Source organism: Chamaea fasciata, unplaced genomic scaffold (assembly GCF_029207755.1).
Source record: "Chamaea fasciata isolate MVZ Bird 193981 ecotype frontalis unplaced genomic scaffold, bChaFas1.0.hap1 SCAF_28, whole genome shotgun sequence".
Classification (NCBI taxonomy): domain Eukaryota; kingdom Metazoa; phylum Chordata; class Aves; order Passeriformes; family Sylviidae; genus Chamaea; species Chamaea fasciata.
Genome location: NW_027094113.1, coordinates 2536826 through 2558485, shown reverse-complemented (window position 1 = coordinate 2558485; position 21660 = coordinate 2536826). Strand labels below are relative to the sequence as shown.

Below are 21660 nucleotides of genomic sequence, written 5' to 3'. Positions count from 1 at the left end.
GTCTCTTTCTGTCTTGGCTTTTTACAGGAATTCATCGACCAGTTTCAGGTGTTACTACCCAAAAATGCCAAAGCCTCCAAGGAAGACATTTGTGCTTATTTGAATAAACTAAAACTGAATGAAAACTACTATCAAATAGGGAAGACCAAGGTCTGTGAAACTTTCTGTAAGGCAGTAAGAAACACTGCACTGCACAGCAAAATTCTGCAGTTCATTTACAAGTGTTACTCGTGTCTGCTTTTTGTACCAAAATCGGCTCTTTTAACTCTTGCAAGTGGGGACACAGAGGTTATACTTCACCCCTTGGTTTTGGTGCCAACCTGGTTTCTTGACGACAGCACAAATCCTTATATAGATAGTTTGGGAAATCATTGCTATTGACATTTGTCAAACAGGTCAATGTTTGCATTTTAGAAGGGTTCTGTGCTTTGAAAGCTGTAAGGACAAGTGTAAGTTTTAGAATCCAAACTCTGAGATTGAAAAGGACTTTTATGTTTTGGGCGAGCTGTCAGCCAGTAAGGTTGGGTGCAGTGCTACCAAACCATTGCCATACCTGTTATCTTATTGTCGCTCTAGTGGGGGTTGAAAGCCTCCTGTTAACTACTTCTTGATGAACGTTTCTTTACCTGAACAGGTTTTTATGAAAGAGGCTGAACGGCAGATACTACAGGACACACTACACAAAGAAGTGATCAGGAAAATCATCCTCCTTCAGAGCTGGCTCAGGATGGTTTTGGAAAGGAGACGCTTTCTCAGGATGCGGCAGGCAGCCGTTGTTTTACAGGTATCTTCAAGAATTGCCGACCTTATTTTCCTAACAAAAACAAACAAACTCTGTCACGTAACACTCCCCACCTTGAAGTGTCCCTCCCTGACTTCAGAACCCTCCCTTTGCAGGCGTGCTGGCGCTCCCGCTGTGTCAGGATGGCCCTGCAGAGGAACAACGCTGCCATCGAGATCCAGGCGGCCTGGAGGCGGCACCGGCAGCGGAAACGCTTCCTGCAGCTCAGGAGGAGAGTTTGTCTCCTGCAGGCCCTGGTCAGGGGGCACCTGCAGCGTAAGAGGTAAAGGGGAAGGTGCAGTGTGGTATGAGAACATCCATTTAATCACCTGGCCTCAACCTGCCAAGCTCAGTTTGTGTGTTGGGGTGACTTAGTAAACAACTTGGTAAATTGTTGCCCGAGGAAGCTGTGGCTGCCCCTCCTGGTCCCCTGGAGGTGTCCAAGGCCTGGTTGGGTGGGGCTTGGAACACCCTGGGATAGTGGAGGGTGTCCCATCCCCATGGCAGCGGGGTGGGAATGAGATGATCTTTAAGGTCCCTCCCAGCCCAAACCATTCTGGGATTGTATGAACTTTGAGCTAGTTACTGCAGTGTGATATTTCAATCAGTATCGGGTGGTCAGTGGAGTGTGGACGCTGGGTAAGTGCTCAGGACTTGAGCTTTGTTCAGCTGAGCTGCACTGGTGCTGCCAGTCCTGTCAAGCAGACACCGCCCTGAACTCCCCTTGGGACTGTAGGTGTAATTTGGGTCTCTGCTGGTATTTGGGCTGCATTTAAGCAGTTGGTAGGGTTTTTGACCCCTGGGCATTAAGGATTTGTGTTTTCATATTAAAAATTCTTAACAGATACCAGAAAATTGTTCTAGAAAGGCAGAAAGCTGAAGAAAAAAAGAGAGAAATGCAGGAAGATGAGGACAAAGAGGATGATACTAGCAAGGATGAGCAGAGTGAGCCAGCAACAGATGAGCTGCCTGTGAAACGCGAGTCAGAGCCAGATCAAGCTGTTGAGGATGAAGATCAAGCTCAAAATGAACAAGCTGAGAAGCTGAGCTCGTCTGAGAAAGCCACATTACCCCAGAAGCACACGATGGAGGGCTCAGAGAAAGTAACCAACAGCCGGGAGAAGCGGGAATCCCGTCGGCAGAGGGGGCTGCAACACAATGACTTGCAGAACAAGCATGTGCTCCTGTCCTTTGAAGGACCATCCGCATTGTGCCACGAGGAGCAAACTGTTTCTGAAGAGGCCCTGGAAACTTCTCCAGAGCCAGAGAAGGAGCAAAAATCCACAGCACAAGAAGATAATGTCCTTCAGGGAAGCAGCGAGGGAGAGAAAAGTCCAAGCGAAGAAAAAACTTTTTCAGACATTCCACCATCAAGTGAGATAAAAGAAAGTGGTTCTGTTCCTGAGCACCCACTTGGATCAGAAGCAGAAGACATGGCAGCTGATAGAACAAAACCACAAGGGAACCAAAATAACCAAATAAAAGGCAGCCAAAGTTTTACCTGCCCTGAAAGGCCGACAGATCTTGCACTGACTGTTCGTAACACGCTGTCTGTTACTGGCAGCTTTCAGGGCCCTGCTGACTGCTGGGCAGATAAAAACAGGAGGCAGAGGGCAACCAAAGACTTGGACAGCCCCACTTCTTCTGCAATCCAGAGATACGTGGATGACCCAGAGAAGCTAAAGTACAAGAGAGAGAAATGGAAAGGAAAGAGACAGTCTGATGCTGGCCAGAATGATGTGCTGAGCCAGTCTTTGGATGGAAGGATACGTGTGGATACGTCTCCTCAGGATCAGCTAGAGTAAGGGGCGCTTCCTTTCTTTCACTTCACAGAAAACAGATATCTGTAATGTTTAAAAATCCACGGAGAACTCCTGAGAGCCTGTACATTTGGGCCATGTCATGGGAGCAAATGGAGTTGTGAACAACAACTGCTTTTCCTTGGCTCCCAGTCCTACAGTGAATCTGTATGGGCAGAATGTTTTCAGAAGCTTACAAAAGAGGCAAAGCCTGCCTGGCTGTATTAAAATGGAGAGTCAGGGCATTGGTTGAAATAGTGTCTGGAGTTTATTTTCATGTGTCTTTTACCCATTGAAAACAAGGTTTTAGTGATGTGCAGCTTGCCAGCATCATCCCTCTGATATGGGAGGAAATCTGACATTCCCATGCGTTTTCACTTGACCAGTACATTTTGCATTTAAAAGTAAATTACAAGGGCTGATCAGGGTTCTGACTCAGGTGTAGTGTGGGTACGTGAGGCATTTAAAAGATGTGAAGAGGCCACAGACTTCATTAAAATATATATTCTGAAACTCATCTTACTACAGGAAGAAGGGGAGTTCAGCTTCATTAAGTGATCTCTCAACACTGGCCCAGACTGTTGCCATGAACCAGGTACGGATGCTGTTGTGCATATTTATACTTATCATTGTTTATAAATACTAAAGATTTGTGAATAGTTGTCTGTAGTGTGTTTCAGTGTTCCTTCAGGCTAATTTTCTTTTTGCTTGATACCCATGTAAAAACAATCATCAGGAAATATTATACAGTAATTTGAAAACCTAATTTTTAATCAATGGATCCTTGATCAAAGCATTAAATATACTTAAATATACTTGGCTCCTGTATTAGGAAGCTAATATCTGTTGGGTAAAGTGTTTTGTCCTGAAGCAAAATTTACCATTCTAGCTTTAAAAACCATTTAAATAATCTATGTCACTCAAAATGCAGTTTTGACTCCTTCTCTCTCCTGTAGCAATCACCAGATCCGATTGAAGAAGAAAAAGGCAACAAGAAATACCCAGTGCAGAAGAAACCCAGTGACCACTTCCCTACCTCGGACACGACCATTCCCGTGCAGCCAGCCAGTCAGCAAGGGGATGCCAAGTATGGGTTGTGTGTGTGACTGGCCTGGCTTTGAGAAAATGAAAAAAAAAGGAGATTTTCCATTGGTACTTGAGTTGGGCACCTTGAGACTGTGATTGTGGAGAGGCACAACTTGGCATCAGCTACGTGAGGGGCTGTGTTGCTGCTTCATGTTGCTCTGAGTGTGATATCTGACCCTGCTGAGAAACACATTCTCTGCTTCTTGCATAACACTTTCTGTGAACTGGTTCTTTTTAAAATAAGAACCAACTTTCAGCTGGGATTAAAGGTTCATGTAGTGTAATACAACACCAAGAGAAAAGCTGAAGAACCCAGCAAGCATGTAATGCTGCTTCCCTGGCCTGCTCCAGCCTCTGGCATTCTGCAACCCAGGGACTTTCTGAGCCAAAAGTGATGTTTTGGATATGTGAGGTGTTGTCTGTGTGTGCTGAAGGTAGTGCTCTGATCCTGTAAATACCACAAAGTCCAGGAGTGCTTTCACATTGTCTTTCCTTTTTTCGTGCTGCTGAGTTTTTCTGCAGACTGGGCCTTAAATATTCCCCATAGTTGTGAATCCTGTTGTGGTTTGTTGTTAAGAGCCCGTTCTTGTGGCAGAGCCAGCTTCCATTACTAATGGGACAGACTTGTATCTGCTTTTGTATTCAGGTCTGCTTTCAAAAGCCCTTTGCGTAGACTTTTGGGGAAGAAGCCAGACAAGAAAATTGTTAAGGAGAGTTCTGATGCGATTGAGGAAGGAGACGGCCTCTCCCTCGTGTCTTGTGTCCTCTTTACAGACACAGGAGGAACCCAGAAAGTTTCAGAAGGTGAGTTTGGTGATTTAACCCTCAGCACAGTACATCTTTTCTGCAAGGAAACAAATGCTGCAGAATTCCCTCACCCTGTTTGAATGTACAAATCCATTTCTTTGGCAGGCTCTTCAGGGCAGCCAGGCCGCCCCCAGGCTGGGAAGGAGAGCAGCAAAGCAAAGAAGAACAGAACCATCAAGATCAGCAAGATCTCAAGCGTGTCCCAGAACTGGCGTGCATCCATGGTCCGGGAGATTGCAAACGCCAACGAGCTGAAACACCTGGATGAGTTCCTCCTAAACAAGGTGAAAGGCTCCCAGCCGTGATAACATTCAAGTCTTTGTTCGCTGTTTGTGTAGAATTTTAAAGCCTGCTTGTCTAGGTGCAAGTTTGTGTTATAATGTTGTTATCTATAATTGTGTTACAATTATAAAGCAAAAGGGGATTGATTGGATGGTTTGACTGAGTTAGATCGTCCTTAGGGCCCTTGCTATTCTTTTCCTCAAGTTGCTGAATGCATAATATTGCATTAAATACAATACAGGTCATTCATGTTAGTTCTTTGTTTACAAATGAGTGGGCAGCAAAACTTGTATTAAAAAAAAGCGAGAGTTGTAAGTAAAGAAAGAGTTCTCTAAAGCCCAACTACCCGACTCTCCTGATTTTATGTCATCAGCACAGTGCATTAAAAAAATGTTTTTTTAAATAATTGGAATGGTCACAAATGACTAAGCCCAGCCACTGAAGCTTAACTCTCTTCAGATGTTCTTTTTTTAACAAAATCTGATGCAGATGTATTTTTTTCTAGATCAATGACTTACGCTCCCAGAAGTCTGCTGTTGAATGTTTGTTTTTTGAAGCCACAGAGAAGTTCAGAGGAAACATCAAGACCATGTACTCTGCTCCTGTAAGTAGTAAGTCCCAATAAAGGAAAGTTGGCAGGCAATAAATGAATTGAGTGTGCAGGTTAAAGGCTTGGCCTGCAGCTCTTCAACAAAGCAATTCTTAGCATAGAATTCAGAGCTGAATGTTAGACTCATTACAGTTCTGCTGTAATCTCAAGCAGCCTGCTTTGTTTTCCTTTTCTCATTCACTCAGCCATAAATTTATTTTTAGAAATGGATGGATTTTGCTGTCTTCAGCCTCTTAATGTTGCTGTGTTTAAACACCAAAGAGAGGAGCCAACAGCTTTTCCAATATTCTTCTGACACTGCTTTGTGTCAGCCAAGTGCTGTTGGACAGTGCAGGAGGGAAGTGTGTTAACTTGTTTCTGTCGTGGGCTGTTATCTTTGACTTTGATCATGGCTGTGCTTTTTCACCTCTGAACTCAAGTAGATGAAAATATGAAACTGTCTCAACAGTATCGAAAAGGAATGTCTGACAAGTATTTTTCCTTCTTTAGAATGGACAAATCCATGTTGGCTATAAAGATCTGGTGGAAAATTACCAGCTCTTAGTTACAAACCTGGCCAAAAAAAGGGAAGAGAAAGAAGTCAAGCTGGTTTTGAATCTCTTTCTATCCCTTCTGGATGAATTCATCAGAGGATATACAAAGAAAGAGGAATCTGAGCAGCTCAAGGTATGAAAGTTATTCTGTTAGTGGTTTATTGGATGGTGAAACACTGTTGCTCTCTTAACGTAAGGGACCTGTGTTACCTCAGAACCGTTTTCCAGGGCATTCTTTATTATTTGGGAGACACTTACTGTACACACATCATGTGTGTAAGAAATTCTGATTGCTGATACACCTTTATGGAATTGTTAATTTTTGAACTTAATATTTTCAGAATCTAAAAGTGTGCATTTTCTCTGGTGAAAACATAGGAGTTCTCTGGAGGTTTGAGAGATGGAGTTTGTCATCAGGCAGTGAGCTCAGTTGGTTTTTAGGAAGTTGATAGTGTGAGTTCAGAAAACCCTCAAACCAAGCTGAAGCTGCAGGATAGTGTCTTGAATCTCTGGAGGTGAAGTAAAGTCTGGGAAACTCAATAGGGAAGAAAAAAGGAACTGCATGTCTGAATTTCAAAGACTAAGGCCAGTTTTGTTTCCCACTGCAGCAAACCAAAGCCCAGAAGAAGAAACGGAAACAAGATCGTGCAGTAAGTGCTTTCTTCTTGCAGTAAGTCCTCAGGTGCACTCACAGAACACAAACACCCTTTGAAGAGCTTGATTTTGTACTGACGTTCTGGTTTATTTTGCATGCTCATTCATTTACCTCCTTTATGAAGATGTGACAATGTAAAACTGGTTTTCACAAAGTAGAGGTCTTGCTCATGTAGTGATAGATGGTACTCAAGCATTTTCTTGCTTGTCCCTAGCTTATTTCAGAGTCTAAAGGCTTTCTCAAGCATGGGCTGTTTGAAAGAAAACTACTAAATATTAATAACAAAACTATAGCTCTTGTATTGTACTGATGAACTTCAAGGCAGCAAGTCAATTATGAAATGTTCCAGCAAACCTAACTGCCATAATATAGGGCGAAATTTGGTTTCAGGGTGAAAACTTTCAGCTGTAACTGTAAAATAAAAGGTGAAAATCTGAGGTAGGGTAGATGGTTTTTTTAAAAATAATAAATTTTAAAAGGCAGAAAGAATTCACTGGTTCCTTGCTGTCTCTCACCAGATTGAAGAGCACAATGGCCACGTGTTCACAAACTACCAAGTGAGCATCCGGCAGTCGTGTGAGCACTGCTCCTCCTACATCTGGCCCATGGAGAAGGCCTGTCTGTGCAGTGGTGAGTGAACACACCTCGGGTGTGCAGGCTGCTTGTAACTGGCTGCTACAGGTGGGCCTTGGTGAACAGGCCATATAGAAAGTGGGTAATTCAAGATGCAAAGTGTTTCAGTGTGATTTGAATGCTTGTAACAATTGCTCCTTTCTCTAGTTTGCAAGCTGACTTGTCACAAGAAGTGCATGTCCAAAATCCAGAGCAGCTGTACCTCCTGTGGGAAAAAGGTAAGGCCCGTGGATCTAGGGTGGGGTTCTGTGGTACCAGGAGTGCTGCATGCAAAATGCTGCCTTTATTTCTCAGTGAATGAACAGTGAATGTCCAGGCACTGAGCAAAAAATGCTTAAACAGTTCCCTCTTCTGTCTATAGTCAGAGAGGGGCCCTGCACTTGCAGAAACAGAGCATTCTCCTAGGAGTTGATGCTTGTGCTAATTTAGGAACTCTTCTCACAGATTGTGTGTGCAGTGTTGACCAAACTGATAAAGAAATCCTGCAGTGTGAACCATAAAACCTCTTTATTGCTGCAGCTCAGGAAATCTGCCTTATGATCAGGCATGTAGCAAGCCAGAATAAAACACTCAGCTTCAGTTTCTGGAAGGATAAGGTGGTTGTAGCAGGAAGCTGTGGCATTTCCTAGCTTGGGAAGGGGAATTCACAGTGGGATCACCCCTGTGTCAACCCCAGAGCGAGCAGGACGCGGAGCCCCGGCACTTTGGGGTGTGTGTGAGCGCCCTGACCAGCGAGAGGAACTCGGTCCCCGTGGTCATGGAGAAGCTGCTGGAGTACGTGGAGATGCACGGGCTCTACACAGAAGGCATCTACAGGAAATCAGGATCAGCAAATCGGATGAAGGAGCTGAAGCAGTTGCTGCAAGAAGGTCAGGCAGTGTTGTCCACCCTTTGCACTTCATTGTGTGGTATCAGTTTCCCCTGAAATTCTCTTCTATCTGAAAGTATCTGTCACTTCTTAGTGTTTAAAAACAGTTTTTTGCTCACTGTGCAGGCTGTATTTTTTTTTTTTTTTTTTTGCTGCCAAAAGCTGTTTAGTACCTTTAAATTACTATCTTTTGCCTGTTTTTAACTTCCAAATTGCCATTTGGATTCTGTGAGCAGGAGTTTTGAATGTTTTTAGTCTTATTTCTATGGGGTCTCATTGTGTGCATCAAAGGAATGAACTGCTCTAAATAAAGCATTTCTTTCCAGACCCAAACTCAGTGAAACTGGAGAATTACCCTATTCACACCATCACAGGGATCCTTAAGCAGTGGCTGAGGGAATTGCCAGACCCACTAATGACCTCAGCACAGTACAATGATTTTCTCAGAGCTGTAGGTAGGTTTTAAAACCATTCTTTAAACATTTCTCCTTTAACTCATTCTGTCCTTGGGAAAAGAAATTCTGAAGCTGCTCATGCTGTCTCATCAGCTCCTTCCAGTGTACTTACAACAACGATTTCAGACATTTTACATAAAACACTTTCCAGGGAATTTCTCCTCTACCTTACTTGATCTTGCTTCAGGGTTCTTTTTGATTTTTAATGTATCACTTACAGCTGCTCTTTCTAAAAATTCTATAAGCATGTGAACAAGTTTCCTTTTGGGGCAGGGTTTTTTCTTCTTGTTATTCTGAACCATATCTGGATACACAGATACTTTAAATCCCTAGATTCTTTTAACTTCAGTGGGATTGAGGCACCCTAGACAGTGTTGGAGGTCTTAGTGTGTGACCTGATGATTGCTAACAGCAGCAGCATCTGAAAATGCAGGATAATTGCAGTGGCATGAGGGGTACTTTAACACTCAGTTATAATAGTTGCCAAATGAAATGACAGTAAGGGAGAAAAATTTAGGAATTTTTAGCTTTCCACTAGCCTTGCACAGCAATTACAATCTTGTATTTTCCCCCTTTGCGCAGAACTGCCAGAGAAACAGGAGCAACTCTGTGCCATTTACAGTGTCCTGGAGCAGCTCCCACAAGCAAATCATAATACCTTGGAACGACTCATCTTCCATCTTGTCAAGTAATGAGTTTAATTTGTTCATTTGTAGAGAAACTGATTGTGAATGGTTCTTGGAAGCTCTCTGAGGTGTTAAACACCTTTAGAAAGCTTCTTGGAAGCCCTCTGAGGTGTTAAACACCTTTAGTATCAGTGTAGGGATTCTGCTGGTTTAGAAATGAAAAATTGAAGCTGGTAGTTGTGCTGACAAACAGGTGTGTGTTTACTTCTACCACCTGGTGTATTTGGATCAAACCAGGTAAGGACAACTTTGAAGACAAGGGAGATTTCAAAGCCTTGGTGAATCATCTGAGCACCAGGATTTAGACAGAGGGGCTTGTAGTGAGGATAAACATATGCAAGTCCCAGGAGCAGGGAGAAGCCTGGGCACTTCCCAAGAACCTGGGGACTCTGAACATGGGAAAATGGGATTTTTGCAGAGAAGATGCTGAATCACCAGACATACTTTCGAGAAGCTACCAGACTAGCTTAACCTGGGTGACTCCCTGATCCTTTGATACATGAAGTGTTGTCTACTTAGTAGGTCCAAGATAATTGTAAAGCTTCTTTGGACTGCTGTACGTACTGAGTGTCCAAGAGGCCTCCTGACATGTTTGGGAGCTCTGGCAAGGTGTGATCAGAGTGTTTGTACTCTACCAAGGGCTGCTTAAAATCTCTTTCCCTGGATGTTGAATTTCAGAGTGGCTTTGATAGAAGATGTGAACCGCATGTCCCCCAATGCCTTGGCCATCGTGTTTGCTCCGTGCCTCTTGCGCTGTCCTGATACCTCTGACCCCTTGACCAGCATGAAGGATGTTTCAAAAACAACCATGTAAGTTTTGCCAGTCTGAGGAGAAGCAGTATTTTGGAATGGGATGGAAGGTCAATACCACTGCCTGTAGTTGTTACAACTTTATTTGTATCAAGCTGAGAAGCTGAGGTTCAAGAGCTGTTGAATTCTAGCTCTGCCAGTGCTGCCAGTTCATACACCCCTCTCAGACCTTCCACCTGTCTCCATTTTACTAAGCGTAAAATAGGATGATCTATAAGTCTTAACTATCAAGTTTGTGTTTTACATCAAGATAATCTATTTTTGGGGAGCTTGTACCCTGATCATCTATTTTGCTGAGATTCAAGGCATAATAAATATGATTGAGAATTAAGCTGTCTCCTGCATACTTGGAACCCCCTGATGGTCTCTTCTGCATTGTGCTTTGAGTTGAAGAAGGTTCTGTCCTTGACCCTCTCTGTTCTCCTTACCCTCCAGCAACTCTGGCTGTGAGAACTCTTCACCATCCTCACTGCATAGCTGGCCTTGCCTCTGCCTCCAATGAAAACAGAGTTTGAAACATGACAGCTTTTTATAACTTCTATCTGACCCCTGGGGCCCTAGAGGTGGAGAAGGGCAGTTGCAGGCTCGTTGTGTCTCTGCCAGCCTGTGCCAGCACAGGGACAACAGGTAGAAGCAGCAGGAGCTATTGGCAGCTGTGGTAATGTCTGTCTGCTCACCACTGTGTACAGCCAGCATGGGAGGCTCTGGTGATCCCAGAAGGAACGTGTGCCATTACCTGTCACCATTACCTGTCCTGTTGTGCCTGCTGTGTTGGACTCCTCACCCCATTACTGTGCAGTGCTGCTGTGAGGGATGGGCTGGCATGCTGTGGTTGCACTCCAGCCACGTGTGTGTGACAAACACCCCCAGGAGCAGCATCCCATCCCACCATGGTTGTTTCAGAACCTTCATGGATGAGGCAGCTCAATAAGCTCTTGCCTTTCTCACAGGTGTGTAGAGATGCTCATAAAGGAGCAGATAAGGAAGTACAAGATGAAAATGGAAGAAATCAGTCAGCTGGAAGCAGCAGAGAGCTTTGCTTTTCGACGGCTCTCGTTGCTTCGGCAGAACACGGTAAGTGTTGAAATAAAACACCAACTTCTTGGGCAGGGAGTGCTACTTGTCCTGTCCATCCATTCAGTGAGGCAAAAATCAGTTGGAAAGAAACAACTGCCCAAAGCTGTAGGTAGGAGCTAAATATACAGCTGCACTGAAGTTCTGATAAATGAAGGGCGCAGGGGTGGGAATCTGCTTTTGTACTGGTCAAAATCTGTTCCCATGTATTTCTGTCAGTGGAACTAAGATTGTCTGACATAGCAAAAGAGTTCCTTCACTCCAGAGATGGCTGGTTTGCAAAAGATATGCTGCATTCGAGGAGGGAAAATACACTTGCTCATTGTTTTTGTTGTACTGATTAATACAAACCAAACTGTGTCTGATCAGAGGCTGCATATAGTAAATTTGGTCTTCATCTCTCTCTAGCTCTGGCCTATAAAACTTGGGTTCTCTTCCCCTTACGAGGGGAAGCTGGTATGTACAACTACCTGGCTCCAGTGCATGGGTTTTTCTCATGGTACTCTTGCATGACTGATACTTACATGGGCTTTAACTCAGTTTTAAACACTCTTTTGAGCAATCAGGACTGCATGAACTGGTGCAACTTCCTCCCCAGACTGCATGCAGGGCTGCTGGCCTGTTCTGGTCATCACCTGGTATTTTATAAACACTGTATGTAACTTACATTGTAATAATATTACTCATTAAGTGACTACTAAAACTAAGCTGAGCCTGACAGATCAAAATAAGGATCAAAAATCCTGGAAATCAGGTGAATAGGAAATTTTCTCTTACTTTTTGAAACATTTGTATGGGTAACTAACAACTCTTCATCCATTCCATCAGCCTCTCCTTTGACCTACTCATTTGTCTTCCACTCTGAAACTTGGGACGGGTGTAGCTGTTTGTGACTGATGAGTGTTACATGGGAATCTGTCTTGCAGAGTAAAAGCTCTCAGGTCAAAGGAAATGACAGTGGCACCTCAGAGCTGGACTCGGTGCACGAAGAGGAGGACGTTTCTGAAGCCAACAACCGGGAGAAGGAGATTCTCATCGATCGCATTCAGTCAATAAAAGAAGAGAAGTAAGTCCCACTTTACCTGGTCAGGCCATGCCCTTTGCACTTGCAGGCAACACGGGTAGTAAGCAGGATACTTTTTGTCCAAAAGGATCTAACTGTTCTGTAGGCCTTTACGAGGGGGAAAAGGAAAGTACAAAGCACTAGCTGAGAGAAAATACCGTGAGCGTTAATAGTTAATGACTACATGCTTTACACTGAACATGAGCTGCATAAAGGTGCTTGTGTCAGAGGTGCTGCAGCCTGTGTTTGATGCAGGGAGGACATCACTTACCGCTTGCCTGAGCTGGACCAGCGAGGCTCTGACGAGGAAAACGTGGACTCGGAGACCTCTGCGAGCACAGAGAGCCTGCTGGAGGACAAACCAGGCCGGATGGATACCGAAGGTCAGTATTAAGGTAGTAAGTGCTTTTTTTTTTATTCTGCATCTTTCACTGCATACAGCCAGGTGACCAAACATTATCTGGTCACAGTGGCTTGTATCAAGTTACATTTTAGGCTTGCTATCAGTCTCTAAGTATCTTGTTTCTTTAAAGCAATTATTGGATTACACTGCTGTGCTCAGAGCTCCAGCGTGCCTGCCAAAGACATTTGCAAAGTGCCTTCTCTCCCACAAACCTCTTCAGCTTCCTACTCTGCATCCCTGGCTTCAAGGCGCAGATATTCTCTAACACTGTCCAAGATTAAAGTGCCCCGTCGAACTCCAGTGATGCCAACAGCAAACATAAAACTTCCTCCCGGGATGTTGAAATGTACGGAATCCCAGGAGGAGATTTTCGCTAAGGAAGAGCCTCAGATGGTGCAGCGGAGGGAGCAGCCAGCGAGGCGGACTGACAGCATCCAGTCGGTGTACATTGCACAAGGGTCTGCACTGGCCCATGCTCAGGAACTCGGGGATGAGTACGAACCCACAGCAAAACTCAAACGCAGGTTCTCAGACCCTTATTCTCACATTCCCTGTGCAGAGAAGTGAAATTCTTCAGCTCTCTGGAGTCTTCTTGAAGTTGACCGCAGCTTTGGCTTTAACCTTTTGAAGGCTGTGAACTTCTTCATGGTCTTTTAAGTGGCTGTGGGGAAGGCAGCCCAGAAATACACAGTACTGTAAGGGTTAAGCAAGCTTGTTTAAAGCAAATATTCTCCACTTTAAATTAAAACCTTGCAAAGAAAGTGAAGCTTAACGTTTAATGAAATACATGGGTTGAGTGCACAGGAAACATGTCCTCCCATTTCGCTGCCGTGCCTTTTCCATTTACCTTACAATGAACTCTTATGGGACCAATCGTGAGGTTAGGTCAATGTGTGTTGCCTTAATGTTTTGTATGATTTTATGACAATTTTCTCCATGGTTTACATTCCTGTTAATGTGGTATTAGCCTTAGCTGAAACCTACATGTGTACATCCGTTTAGTAAAACACTGCACTTTTAAAAAATACATGTGGTATTGTATCGATATCTGCCTAACAAGCAATTTATTCCAAAGGAAGCCTTTAATCGGGTTACTGTTTTTATGAAGTACTGATAAAGGACGGGGAAAGGGGAAGCACTAACGCGGCCGTGGTGTCACGGGAGGATTTTGGTGCTCGTGGAGCAAAGGCGGAACTGCCACGCTGGGTGCGCTGTGCGGAGCCGCCTCACCTCTCTGCGGAGCCGCCTCACCTCTGTGCGGGGACACACCTGCGCTCCGCCATCAGCGCCTTGAAGCCGTGGCCGTGCCCCGGCCCCTCACGGCGCTGCGCCATGTTGGAGTGAGGGAAGAGCTCAGCTCGGCCACAGCGCTTGCCCCAGCGGCCCCGAGCCGCAGCTGCCCGTGTGCGGGCGTTGGGTTTGGGGTGATTTGGTAGAGGTTTTCGGGTTTGTTTTTTTTTTTTAAATAAACCGGGGCGGTCACGGCCCGCCCGGCGCTTCCCGCCCCTCCCCGCGCCCCGCCCCAAGATGGCGCCCGGCGCTGAGGCGAGTTCCGGTGCCGCCATGGCCGCGACGCGGCTGGAGCTGAACCTGATGCGGCTCCTGAGCCGGTGCGAGGCGCTGGCGGCGGAGCGGCGGGACCCCGAGGAGTGGCGGCTGGAGAAGGTGAGGCCGCCGAGCTCCTCCTGCCCCGCAGCACCGCCTCCGGCCCCTCAGTAACCGAGATGGGGAGCGCTGTGGTGTTAAACCCACAGCCTTGGCCAGTCCGGGTATTTCTTTAATGCTGTCGCTAAAAGTGTTGTTTTTGCCCTCAGTATGTGGCTGCTCTGGAGGACATGCTCCGGGAGCTGAAGAAGCAGTCCAGGTGAGCGCTCTGAGTGCCTGTTGTGGGTTTGTGCGTCAGGGAACACGCCTTCAGGGTGTGCCAGGAGAGGTTTACGTGGAATACCAGGAAAAAGTCATTCACTGAAACAGTGATTAAGCATTGGAGCGGGCTGCCCAGGAAAGCGATGGAGTCACCATCCTGGGAAGTGTTCAGAGAGCAGATGTGGCACTTTGCAATATGGTTTAGTGGGAATTCAGTCGAAGGTTGGACTTGATGACCTCGGAGGTCTTTTCCAACATTAATGACACTTTGATTCGATAATTTCTTACCTGTGAGTCAGCCATAGCCTACAAACACCACGGCAGAGTGTGCTTCCCTGTGGAAATACCTGTGCCCTGAGCCCTCCCTGACCTGGAAAAGGTGATTTGCAGAGGGTTGCAAGTGTGTTCCCAGCCTGAGGCTACTTCTGCTTCTTTGAAGAACCATATGGTGTTCTTAGAAAAATCTATTTGAAAAGTAGAACAGTAGGAAAGGCTGGTAACTCTTGGTTTTCATCTTATTATCTTTCAATTGGAATAGCAAGCCAGCCCCAGAACTGCTGAATGAATACTCTCGCAAAGTGGACTTCCTAAAGGGACTCCTAGAAGCTGAAAAATTGGTAAGATCTACTAGTTCAGCTTGAAAAGACTCCAGTATTCTGTGTTTATATTCATCTGTTGTCTGGTTCCTATGCTTGCTTTTATCTTGCATCTCAAAATAAGAGTTGTTCAAATCTTATTAGGCACCCCTTGTGAAAGCCTGAATAAATATATTGGATTCATATTTTGTCAAAAGGTGGTACTGTATGAAACTTTTCGAAAGCAAAGTATGCCTTGCCTACATCCTTCCCACTCCTTTGCCGTGAGATACAAGGGCAGGCACTGTCCCTCAGGCCTGATGCCTCTCCGGGATGGTCCCAGGTGCACCTGGAGAGCTGTGAGATGCCAATAAGCTGGGTTTTAGTCAGTGAGGTGCAGTCAGTGCTGCTGTTCAGGCTGACTTCACTGTTGGGAAGCAGCTGTGGGATCACATCCCTGTCCCTGTGGGTCACCGCCTCACGCCTCACGCCGCAGAGTGTCATATCCATGACTGTTCCCTGTTTCTCCCCTCTCCCAGCCTTCATCGACGGAGAAGGCTCTGGCAAACCAGTTCCTGGCCCCTGGGCGCACCCCGACCACGGCCAAGGAGAGAACCCCGGCCACCAAAACCGTCCACCTGCAGACCAAGGCGCGCTGCACGGGCCAGATGAGGAGCGAGCTGCTTGGCACAGTACGTTCAGTGCTGCTGCTGCTTTGCTGGCTTGCACATTGTCCTGCCTGTGTTCAGCTGCCTCGCGTGGCTGTGTCTCAGAAGTGTCCCAGGCTGGGTGGGAAGTCAGCTCTTTATCTGTAAATCCTGGGCACGGGCAGTCTGCCAGGCCTGCAGGGCTGTCCTTTATCACTGAGCCTTTGTAATCTGCTGTTTTGGTTCTCTTTCTCCTCCCAGGACCCCCTGGCTGCTGATGGTAAGTTTGTTCTATTGTTTCCACTAACTGGTCAACCTGAGTCTTACAGGGAGGGGAAAAAGGAGGTCAGGTGTTCAAGATTTCCCAAAGTGTACTTTTAATTTAGTGCCTCACTTCTTTTCAAGGCAGCCGATTTTAAAAACAAACTAAACCAAAAACCCTGACAGATGAAAGCAGAAGTGTTGTTATCAATGGTGGCAGGGACTTGCAGGAAGCTCTTTCTGTAGCACTCATGCAGAAACAGACATTCTAATTACAGAATTAGCAGGGGCAATTTATTGTTGCTCCTGTTCCCTTCTGCTCTGAGCAAACCACGTGATCCTGGGTGCTTTTGAGTAGGTGTTGTTCAGTTCCTCTGGAATACACAGCCATGTTATTCACGTAGGGAACTGGGAGGAATTAATTTGAGGTTTCCATGGCTACCGTTAGAGCGGCTGGAGCTGGGCCAATCTAACGTGTCCTGAAAGAACACCAAGATACAGGGGCTGAAACCCTGCCCTCAGGGATGTGATTCAGCTGGGGTTTTTCCCCTCTTTTGATGTTGGCTGTCCTCTTTTCCCTGCAGAAAGCAGGTAGGCATTTGACACCCATATTCCTTAGGGTAGAGGCTAAGTAGGATTAGGATATCCAGAAATCCCGTACAGGAGAATTGTTTTTTCAGCCTGTGATCGCATGGGAATTTATGACATGCTAAACACTTTTTTTATTTTTCCAGATTCTGAGGAGCTGAACATAAGGAAGCGAAAGTAAGTCAGAATTCCTCATTCCAGTGCTTAGTGCTTTGGGAACTGTTTTCCCAATGACCTTTAAATCCCAGATATGCTTTAAATTGGGTGAAATGTCTGCTCATAGAAACCAAAATATAATGGCTTCAGCTGACTCAGTGGGCCATGTTTTCTTGTAGAGATATAAAACCTGGGGAAAACTTGTGAGATTGACCCACAAGGAAGTGTAAATCCCTTTTTTTCCCTTGTGCTCTTGCAGAGGCCTCCCATCAGACGAGAAGCAGTCGGCAGTGGAGCTGGATGCTGTGCTGCAGCACCACCAGGACATGCAGGAGAGACTGGCTGAGGAAATGCTCAGCTTGGCTCGCAGCCTCAAAAACAACACTCTGGCTGCCCAGAACGTGATCAAACAGGACAACCAGGTAGTGCATGTTGAACTGTGACCCCTCAGTTTTGCAACCCACGAGGTTCAAGTGCTGATGTGTGAAATCCTGTAGCTTGATTCCAGGTGGGATTGGAGTGGTGAGACTGGGGCAATACCTGCCTGCAGTTGAACCTTTTCTCTCTTGGAGGAAGCTGCCAGACCTGGCAGCTGTGAGGCTGACACTGTTTGCTCTCTTTGCTCCACAGACCCTGTCCCACTCCCTCAGGATGGCAGACCAGAACTTTGAGAAGCTCAAGGACGAGTCTGATCGCCTGGAACAGCACGCCAAGAAATCCGTCAACTGGCTGCTGTGGATAATGCTAATTGTGGTTTGTTTTATATTCATCAGCATGATTCTCTTCATCAGGATCTTCCCCAAACTGAAATGATTCTGTTTCATTTTATTTAAAACTGCCTGCAGTGCAGTGGGAAAGCTCAGCTGGTGTGAGAACTGTCACAGTCAGTGTCCATAAAGAGGCTGTCCAAGGCCTACCTTACATCTCCTCCCTGTGCAGGCAGTGGAGGGTTTCCTGAGGAAGGCTTTCCACACTTGGATACTTGTTTATTTGGTGACTGTTGTTGCCTCTTGAGCGGAGACCTGAGGTAACGATAAGAATTTACACTGAGCTGTTAACAAGTTCTTTAGTCATAAATAGAGTCATTTTTAATGTGGTTGTGACAAATGTTATGACTACTAAAAGGCGTTTAGTCAATACAAATTTAAATAACAGTTGAAGTCTTACACTCTTTCCTGTCTTCACAGCTTCTCTGTATTGACCTAGGAGCTTGCTGCCAACAGGATATTTAATTTCAGTTCTGTACATACACAGCTGCAGGTGTAGGGAGAGAATTCTGTTGTTCAGGTGCTTGCCTGGCTCAGGTTCAGAGTATCAACAGGTAACAGCTCTCCTCAGGCTCACCTTTTTCCCAAATGGGTATTTGGGACTTCGGACTTTACCGTCTTCTCCAGTTTAGACTTCCTGCAGGACTGGAGTTGCCTTCTGTGCAGTGTTTGCTTCCTTTTGTTCTCACTTTGCATTGTTGTGTTGATGCCGTTGCATGAAGGAAACACCATGACCCTGCCACCCTTGAACTGTACACACAGTGCTGCAGGTGGCACAGACCTCACCTGTGCAAACATGCTTGCACTGGAGGATGAGGGCAAAGGAAGGTGGTGTCTTCCAAATGGAAATAATAATTTTAAAAATGTTCAGCCTTTCTTTTTGAGCAAATTATTCCTGTTAAGTGTTACCTTAAGAGTTCACTAAAATAAAACAGAGGAAAAGTAAACTCATATTTCTAAAACACTGCTGCTGCTAGAAAAACTTGGGGACTGCAGTAAAGCAGGGTTTGTGTGACAGCCTGAGTCTCTGTAGGTGCTTGTGATAAGCTGAAAGCAAACTCCTCTGCATCTCTGCTGGGCTGTGCTCAGGTGTGTCCCATGGAGGAGGTGAGGGGCAGCAGGTGACCCCAGCTGTGCTTTGGTCTGGAACCAAACCATGGGGTGTTCCAGGCCTGGCTGCTGATCCCAACAGCCCCAGGACAGGGGATGGAGGGGGAAGAGCTGTTTGTCACCATTGGGTTTTTAGGAACATGCAGCTTCACTTTGAACACATCCCAAAGCACCGGGCTCTGTGTCAGAGCTGTGCTCTCTCCTCTACAAACGCATCTCTGGTAATGAAGACAGTTAACATCTTTTACACCAAGTATTTCTGTTCATTTAACATGATGTTTGCAATGTAGTATGCCACTCACTTATGGATTATCAGATTAATTATGAGGTACAGCTTTTCATTCCAGCTACTCAACATATCTGCAATATACTCCAGTTGTATTTACCGTGAATTTAGAGAAATTTGTAATTGTAGCAATCAATTTATGGACATTTCTACTTTTCCCAGTTGTTTTCCTTCCATCTGTATGTAATGTTTGACATTTCACTGTGCTTCATTAGTCAATGCTGTGTCACCAAATTATTTTTCAACTCTAATTGTTTACTACTTTCCCTGCAGGCGTTTCAATGCCGAGCTCTTCTCTTAGAGGCTTGAATGTGATGCTGGAATGGTTTTTGTGTGTGAGATTTTGGGATGCAACATTAATGCTTCATCATCCATAACACTATCCTCTTTATTACTTGAAATAAATTATTTTTTCCTATCTTGCAAAAGGTTTGTTGCGTCATTGCAGACAAGTTTAAAACTGAATTTTGCTATCAGCAAAATGGGTTGCCTATAACTTTCTGGCACTTATAAATTAGGAGATTTTTGATTGGAAAGACATGAAAGGGAGCTGCTAGTGATAGCTTGTCTCCAGGAAAACATTCACCCCTCCAAGTCACAGGTACTGATTGACAAAGAAGCCTGCGTGGAGTGAGTTCAGAAACCACTTAACTTTTGACCATTGACATTTCATGGGTGTTTGTTACTTTGAATGAACGGCCAGGAGTGAACCCTGTAACACCTTTTGTTATCTCCAATGGCCGTTGAGCACTGACCCTCTGCTTCCTGGGGCTTCTCTCCCAGGTGGAACGACGTTCCCTTCTACCCCCAATCCAACGGATCCACTGTCTCAGCAACCCCTGCACATAAAGGCTGGGTTGTTGTCTTTGCTTTTCTCGAGTTCATTTAGCAATTGCAGTCATTCAACACCACTTTGAAGACGGGAGCTGGTGCTATTTAGAATAAACAATGACTAAGGGCTTTGTGACATTTCCCAGATGAATGACAGTTTTTATTTTTGGCTGACCTGTGGGGGGTGATGGATGCTCTGCTGCTCCAGCCCTCAGCTCCATTTCGTGGCACATAGCTCTGTGCATCTCTCCACGGAATAATATGTATAGGATGTGTATAGAAATGGCCTTCTGTGAGAGTTGCTTAACTTTCCCAAAAGCTTGGGAAATCCAGATGGGGAGATGTTTATCAGGCACGTGGCTGAGCCTTGCTTGGCTTCTTGGCAGACTACCTGCTTTGGGACAGCAAGGAGCATTAAACCAAAACCCTTTTGGAGGCTTGGGTCACGTCAGGCCAGTGGATGCAGCGGTTGGAGTCTGGCAGCAGCAGTGACTCTCAGGCTAAGCTGTTCCGGCAAACACCCGTGGTGGCAGAGACTCCGTGTGTTACAATGATCAGTGTCGAGCAGTGTCCTCTCACAGCCAGATGGGATGTGCTGGAGGGATCCTTCACAGGCTGTTGGTGAGGGTGCAGGGGTGGCAGGAGCAGAACGTTGGATCCAATGGCTCCTGGGGCTGGGCAGTCCCAGGTTTTGGGCACGTGTTCCCTTGGGTTTTCTTTGCACTTTGTGCATCAGACTTGAGAGGCTGGTGAGCAGCTTCTCCAAACTGGCAGCTATTCTGTCAAAAGGGAACATCCTATAAAGAGTGAAAAGGAGGGAGTGGGCAGAGCAGGGTTCTGCTCCCAACTGTTCCCTGTGTGACACAAAGTGTCACTTCCCCTCTCAGTGTCTGCTTGTAAACCTGCCGTGAAACCTCAGGATGGAACCTTATGGTTTGTAGTTGTGATCTATATTCTTTTGTGAAAGAGATTGTTCCCTGTCAGGGTGCTGAGACCCTGGCACAGGGTGCCCAGAGTAGCTGTGGCTGCCCCTGGATGCTTCAAAGTGTCCAAGGCCAGGTTGGACATGGCTTGGAGCATTCAGGGATAGTGGAAGGTGTCCCTGCCCATGGCAGGGGCTGGGAATGGGATGGGCTTTTACGATGCTTCCAACCCAAACCATTCTGTGATCCTGTGAATCATAAAAACTGTAATGACAGTGCTAGAGCAGCTCGGAGCAGATACTCAAATGTCGTGGTCTGCAGCAGAATTCCCGATGTAATTCCCAAGTGCCAGGGCCTGGCGTGGGGCCGGGCTGGGAGCTCCTGTCCTGACCTGCCCCACTGCCGGGAATCCGTGTGCACTCGCCGTGTGTCCCACTGAACGGGAGTGACATTAAACGCCAACGGCGCTAAATCAATACCACCTGTCACATGATGCCACCGTGACATTTCTGGCATGAGCGCTCCCTCTAATAGGGGCTGGAAGTGGGAAGCAGCAGCAGTTAGTGAATAATGGATCAGATACGCCTGATTTGTAACATTTACAGAGGGAGGGCGTGTCTCCCAGCGACAGAACAAACCGGTTATCAAACGGGAACTGGGAGTTCTGGCTCGTCCGAAACGCAAACCCTGAGCAGCGCGGAGCACAGAGCCGGGGTTTGTGAACCCCTGCTGCTGCCCAGATCGTCAGCGCTCCCTCCAAATTAGACTGGATCAACAAAAACAGGCATTAGTGTCAGGAAATAACCGGAGAAGGCGGGGCTGGGGGTGAGCTGTGGATCAGAACTGGTGGAGCCGGTGGCTGGGATGGAACCGTGGCCGTGCTGGGGGCAGTGACGCGGCTGCGGCCGCTGCCCGGCCCGGGGTGGCTGATGGAGAACAGGGAGCCTGGCAGCAGCTTGTGCAAAGCACACCTGGGGCTGCCTGAGGTCAGAGGCAGGAGCTCAAGGGAAGGATGGATGATGAGGAGGCTTGGGGGGGGGCTGAAGGCCACATCTGCCTGGCTGTCTCACATCTGGGCCCTGCTCGCCAGGTTGGGAACCCTGAC

General features: G+C 46.2%; 2 protein-coding genes across 9 annotated transcripts in view; both read left to right on the top strand.

The window, feature by feature from the left end:
• The window catches only part of MYO9B (myosin IXB), a 42029-nt gene extending 28439 nt beyond the window's left edge, over nucleotides 1-13590 (top strand). For 3 of the 8 annotated variants that reach the window (XM_066205374.1, XM_066205372.1, XM_066205376.1), the window contains 22 exons: nucleotides 28-150; nucleotides 635-784; nucleotides 898-1064; nucleotides 1626-2582; nucleotides 3109-3175; nucleotides 3537-3667; nucleotides 4313-4470; nucleotides 4579-4757; nucleotides 5261-5359; nucleotides 5855-6031; nucleotides 6507-6548; nucleotides 7072-7183; nucleotides 7334-7404; nucleotides 7863-8055; nucleotides 8381-8509; nucleotides 9092-9197; nucleotides 9874-10005; nucleotides 10956-11079; nucleotides 11488-11535; nucleotides 12006-12145; nucleotides 12398-12525; nucleotides 12676-13590. In XM_066205374.1, the coding sequence (XP_066061471.1) occupies nucleotides 28-150; nucleotides 635-784; nucleotides 898-1064; nucleotides 1626-2582; nucleotides 3109-3175; nucleotides 3537-3667; nucleotides 4313-4470; nucleotides 4579-4757; nucleotides 5261-5359; nucleotides 5855-6031; nucleotides 6507-6548; nucleotides 7072-7183; nucleotides 7334-7404; nucleotides 7863-8055; nucleotides 8381-8509; nucleotides 9092-9197; nucleotides 9874-10005; nucleotides 10956-11079; nucleotides 11488-11535; nucleotides 12006-12145; nucleotides 12398-12525; nucleotides 12676-13112 (3870 nt within the window). In that variant the 3' untranslated portion in view covers nucleotides 13113-13590. Of the gene's footprint in view, nucleotides 1-27; nucleotides 151-634; nucleotides 785-897; nucleotides 1065-1625; nucleotides 2583-3108; nucleotides 3176-3536; nucleotides 3668-4312; nucleotides 4471-4578; nucleotides 4758-5260; nucleotides 5360-5854; nucleotides 6032-6506; nucleotides 6549-7071; nucleotides 7184-7333; nucleotides 7405-7862; nucleotides 8056-8380; nucleotides 8510-9091; nucleotides 9198-9873; nucleotides 10006-10440; nucleotides 10629-10955; nucleotides 11080-11487; nucleotides 11536-12005; nucleotides 12146-12397; nucleotides 12538-12675 lie in introns of those variants that run through there. The other 5 variants (XM_066205379.1, XM_066205377.1, XM_066205373.1 and 2 more) reach the window with 3 other exon arrangements.
• A 456-nt stretch (nucleotides 13591-14046) lies between these two features.
• Nucleotides 14047-19229, top strand: USE1 (unconventional SNARE in the ER 1). The gene is made up of 8 exons (XM_066205627.1): nucleotides 14047-14210; nucleotides 14360-14409; nucleotides 14950-15028; nucleotides 15526-15678; nucleotides 15895-15913; nucleotides 16629-16659; nucleotides 16898-17060; nucleotides 17269-19229. Exons 1-8 carry the CDS (start codon nucleotides 14073-14075, stop codon nucleotides 17449-17451), a joined length of 816 nt encoding a protein of 271 aa, XP_066061724.1. The 5' UTR covers nucleotides 14047-14072; the 3' UTR covers nucleotides 17452-19229.
• Nucleotides 19230-21660: the final 2431 nt, after the last annotated feature.

Coding starts and splice junctions, on each gene's coding strand:
- USE1 (XM_066205627.1), top strand. CDS start 14,073: ATGGCGCCCGGCGCTGAGGCGAGTTCCGGTGCCGCCATGGCCGCGACG. Junction 16,660..16,897: donor CTGAACATAAGGAAGCGAAA/GTAAGTCAGAAT, acceptor GTGCTCTTGCAG/AGGCCTCCCATCAGACGAGA. Junction 17,061..17,268: donor TGATCAAACAGGACAACCAG/GTAGTGCATGTT, acceptor TTTGCTCCACAG/ACCCTGTCCCACTCCCTCAG.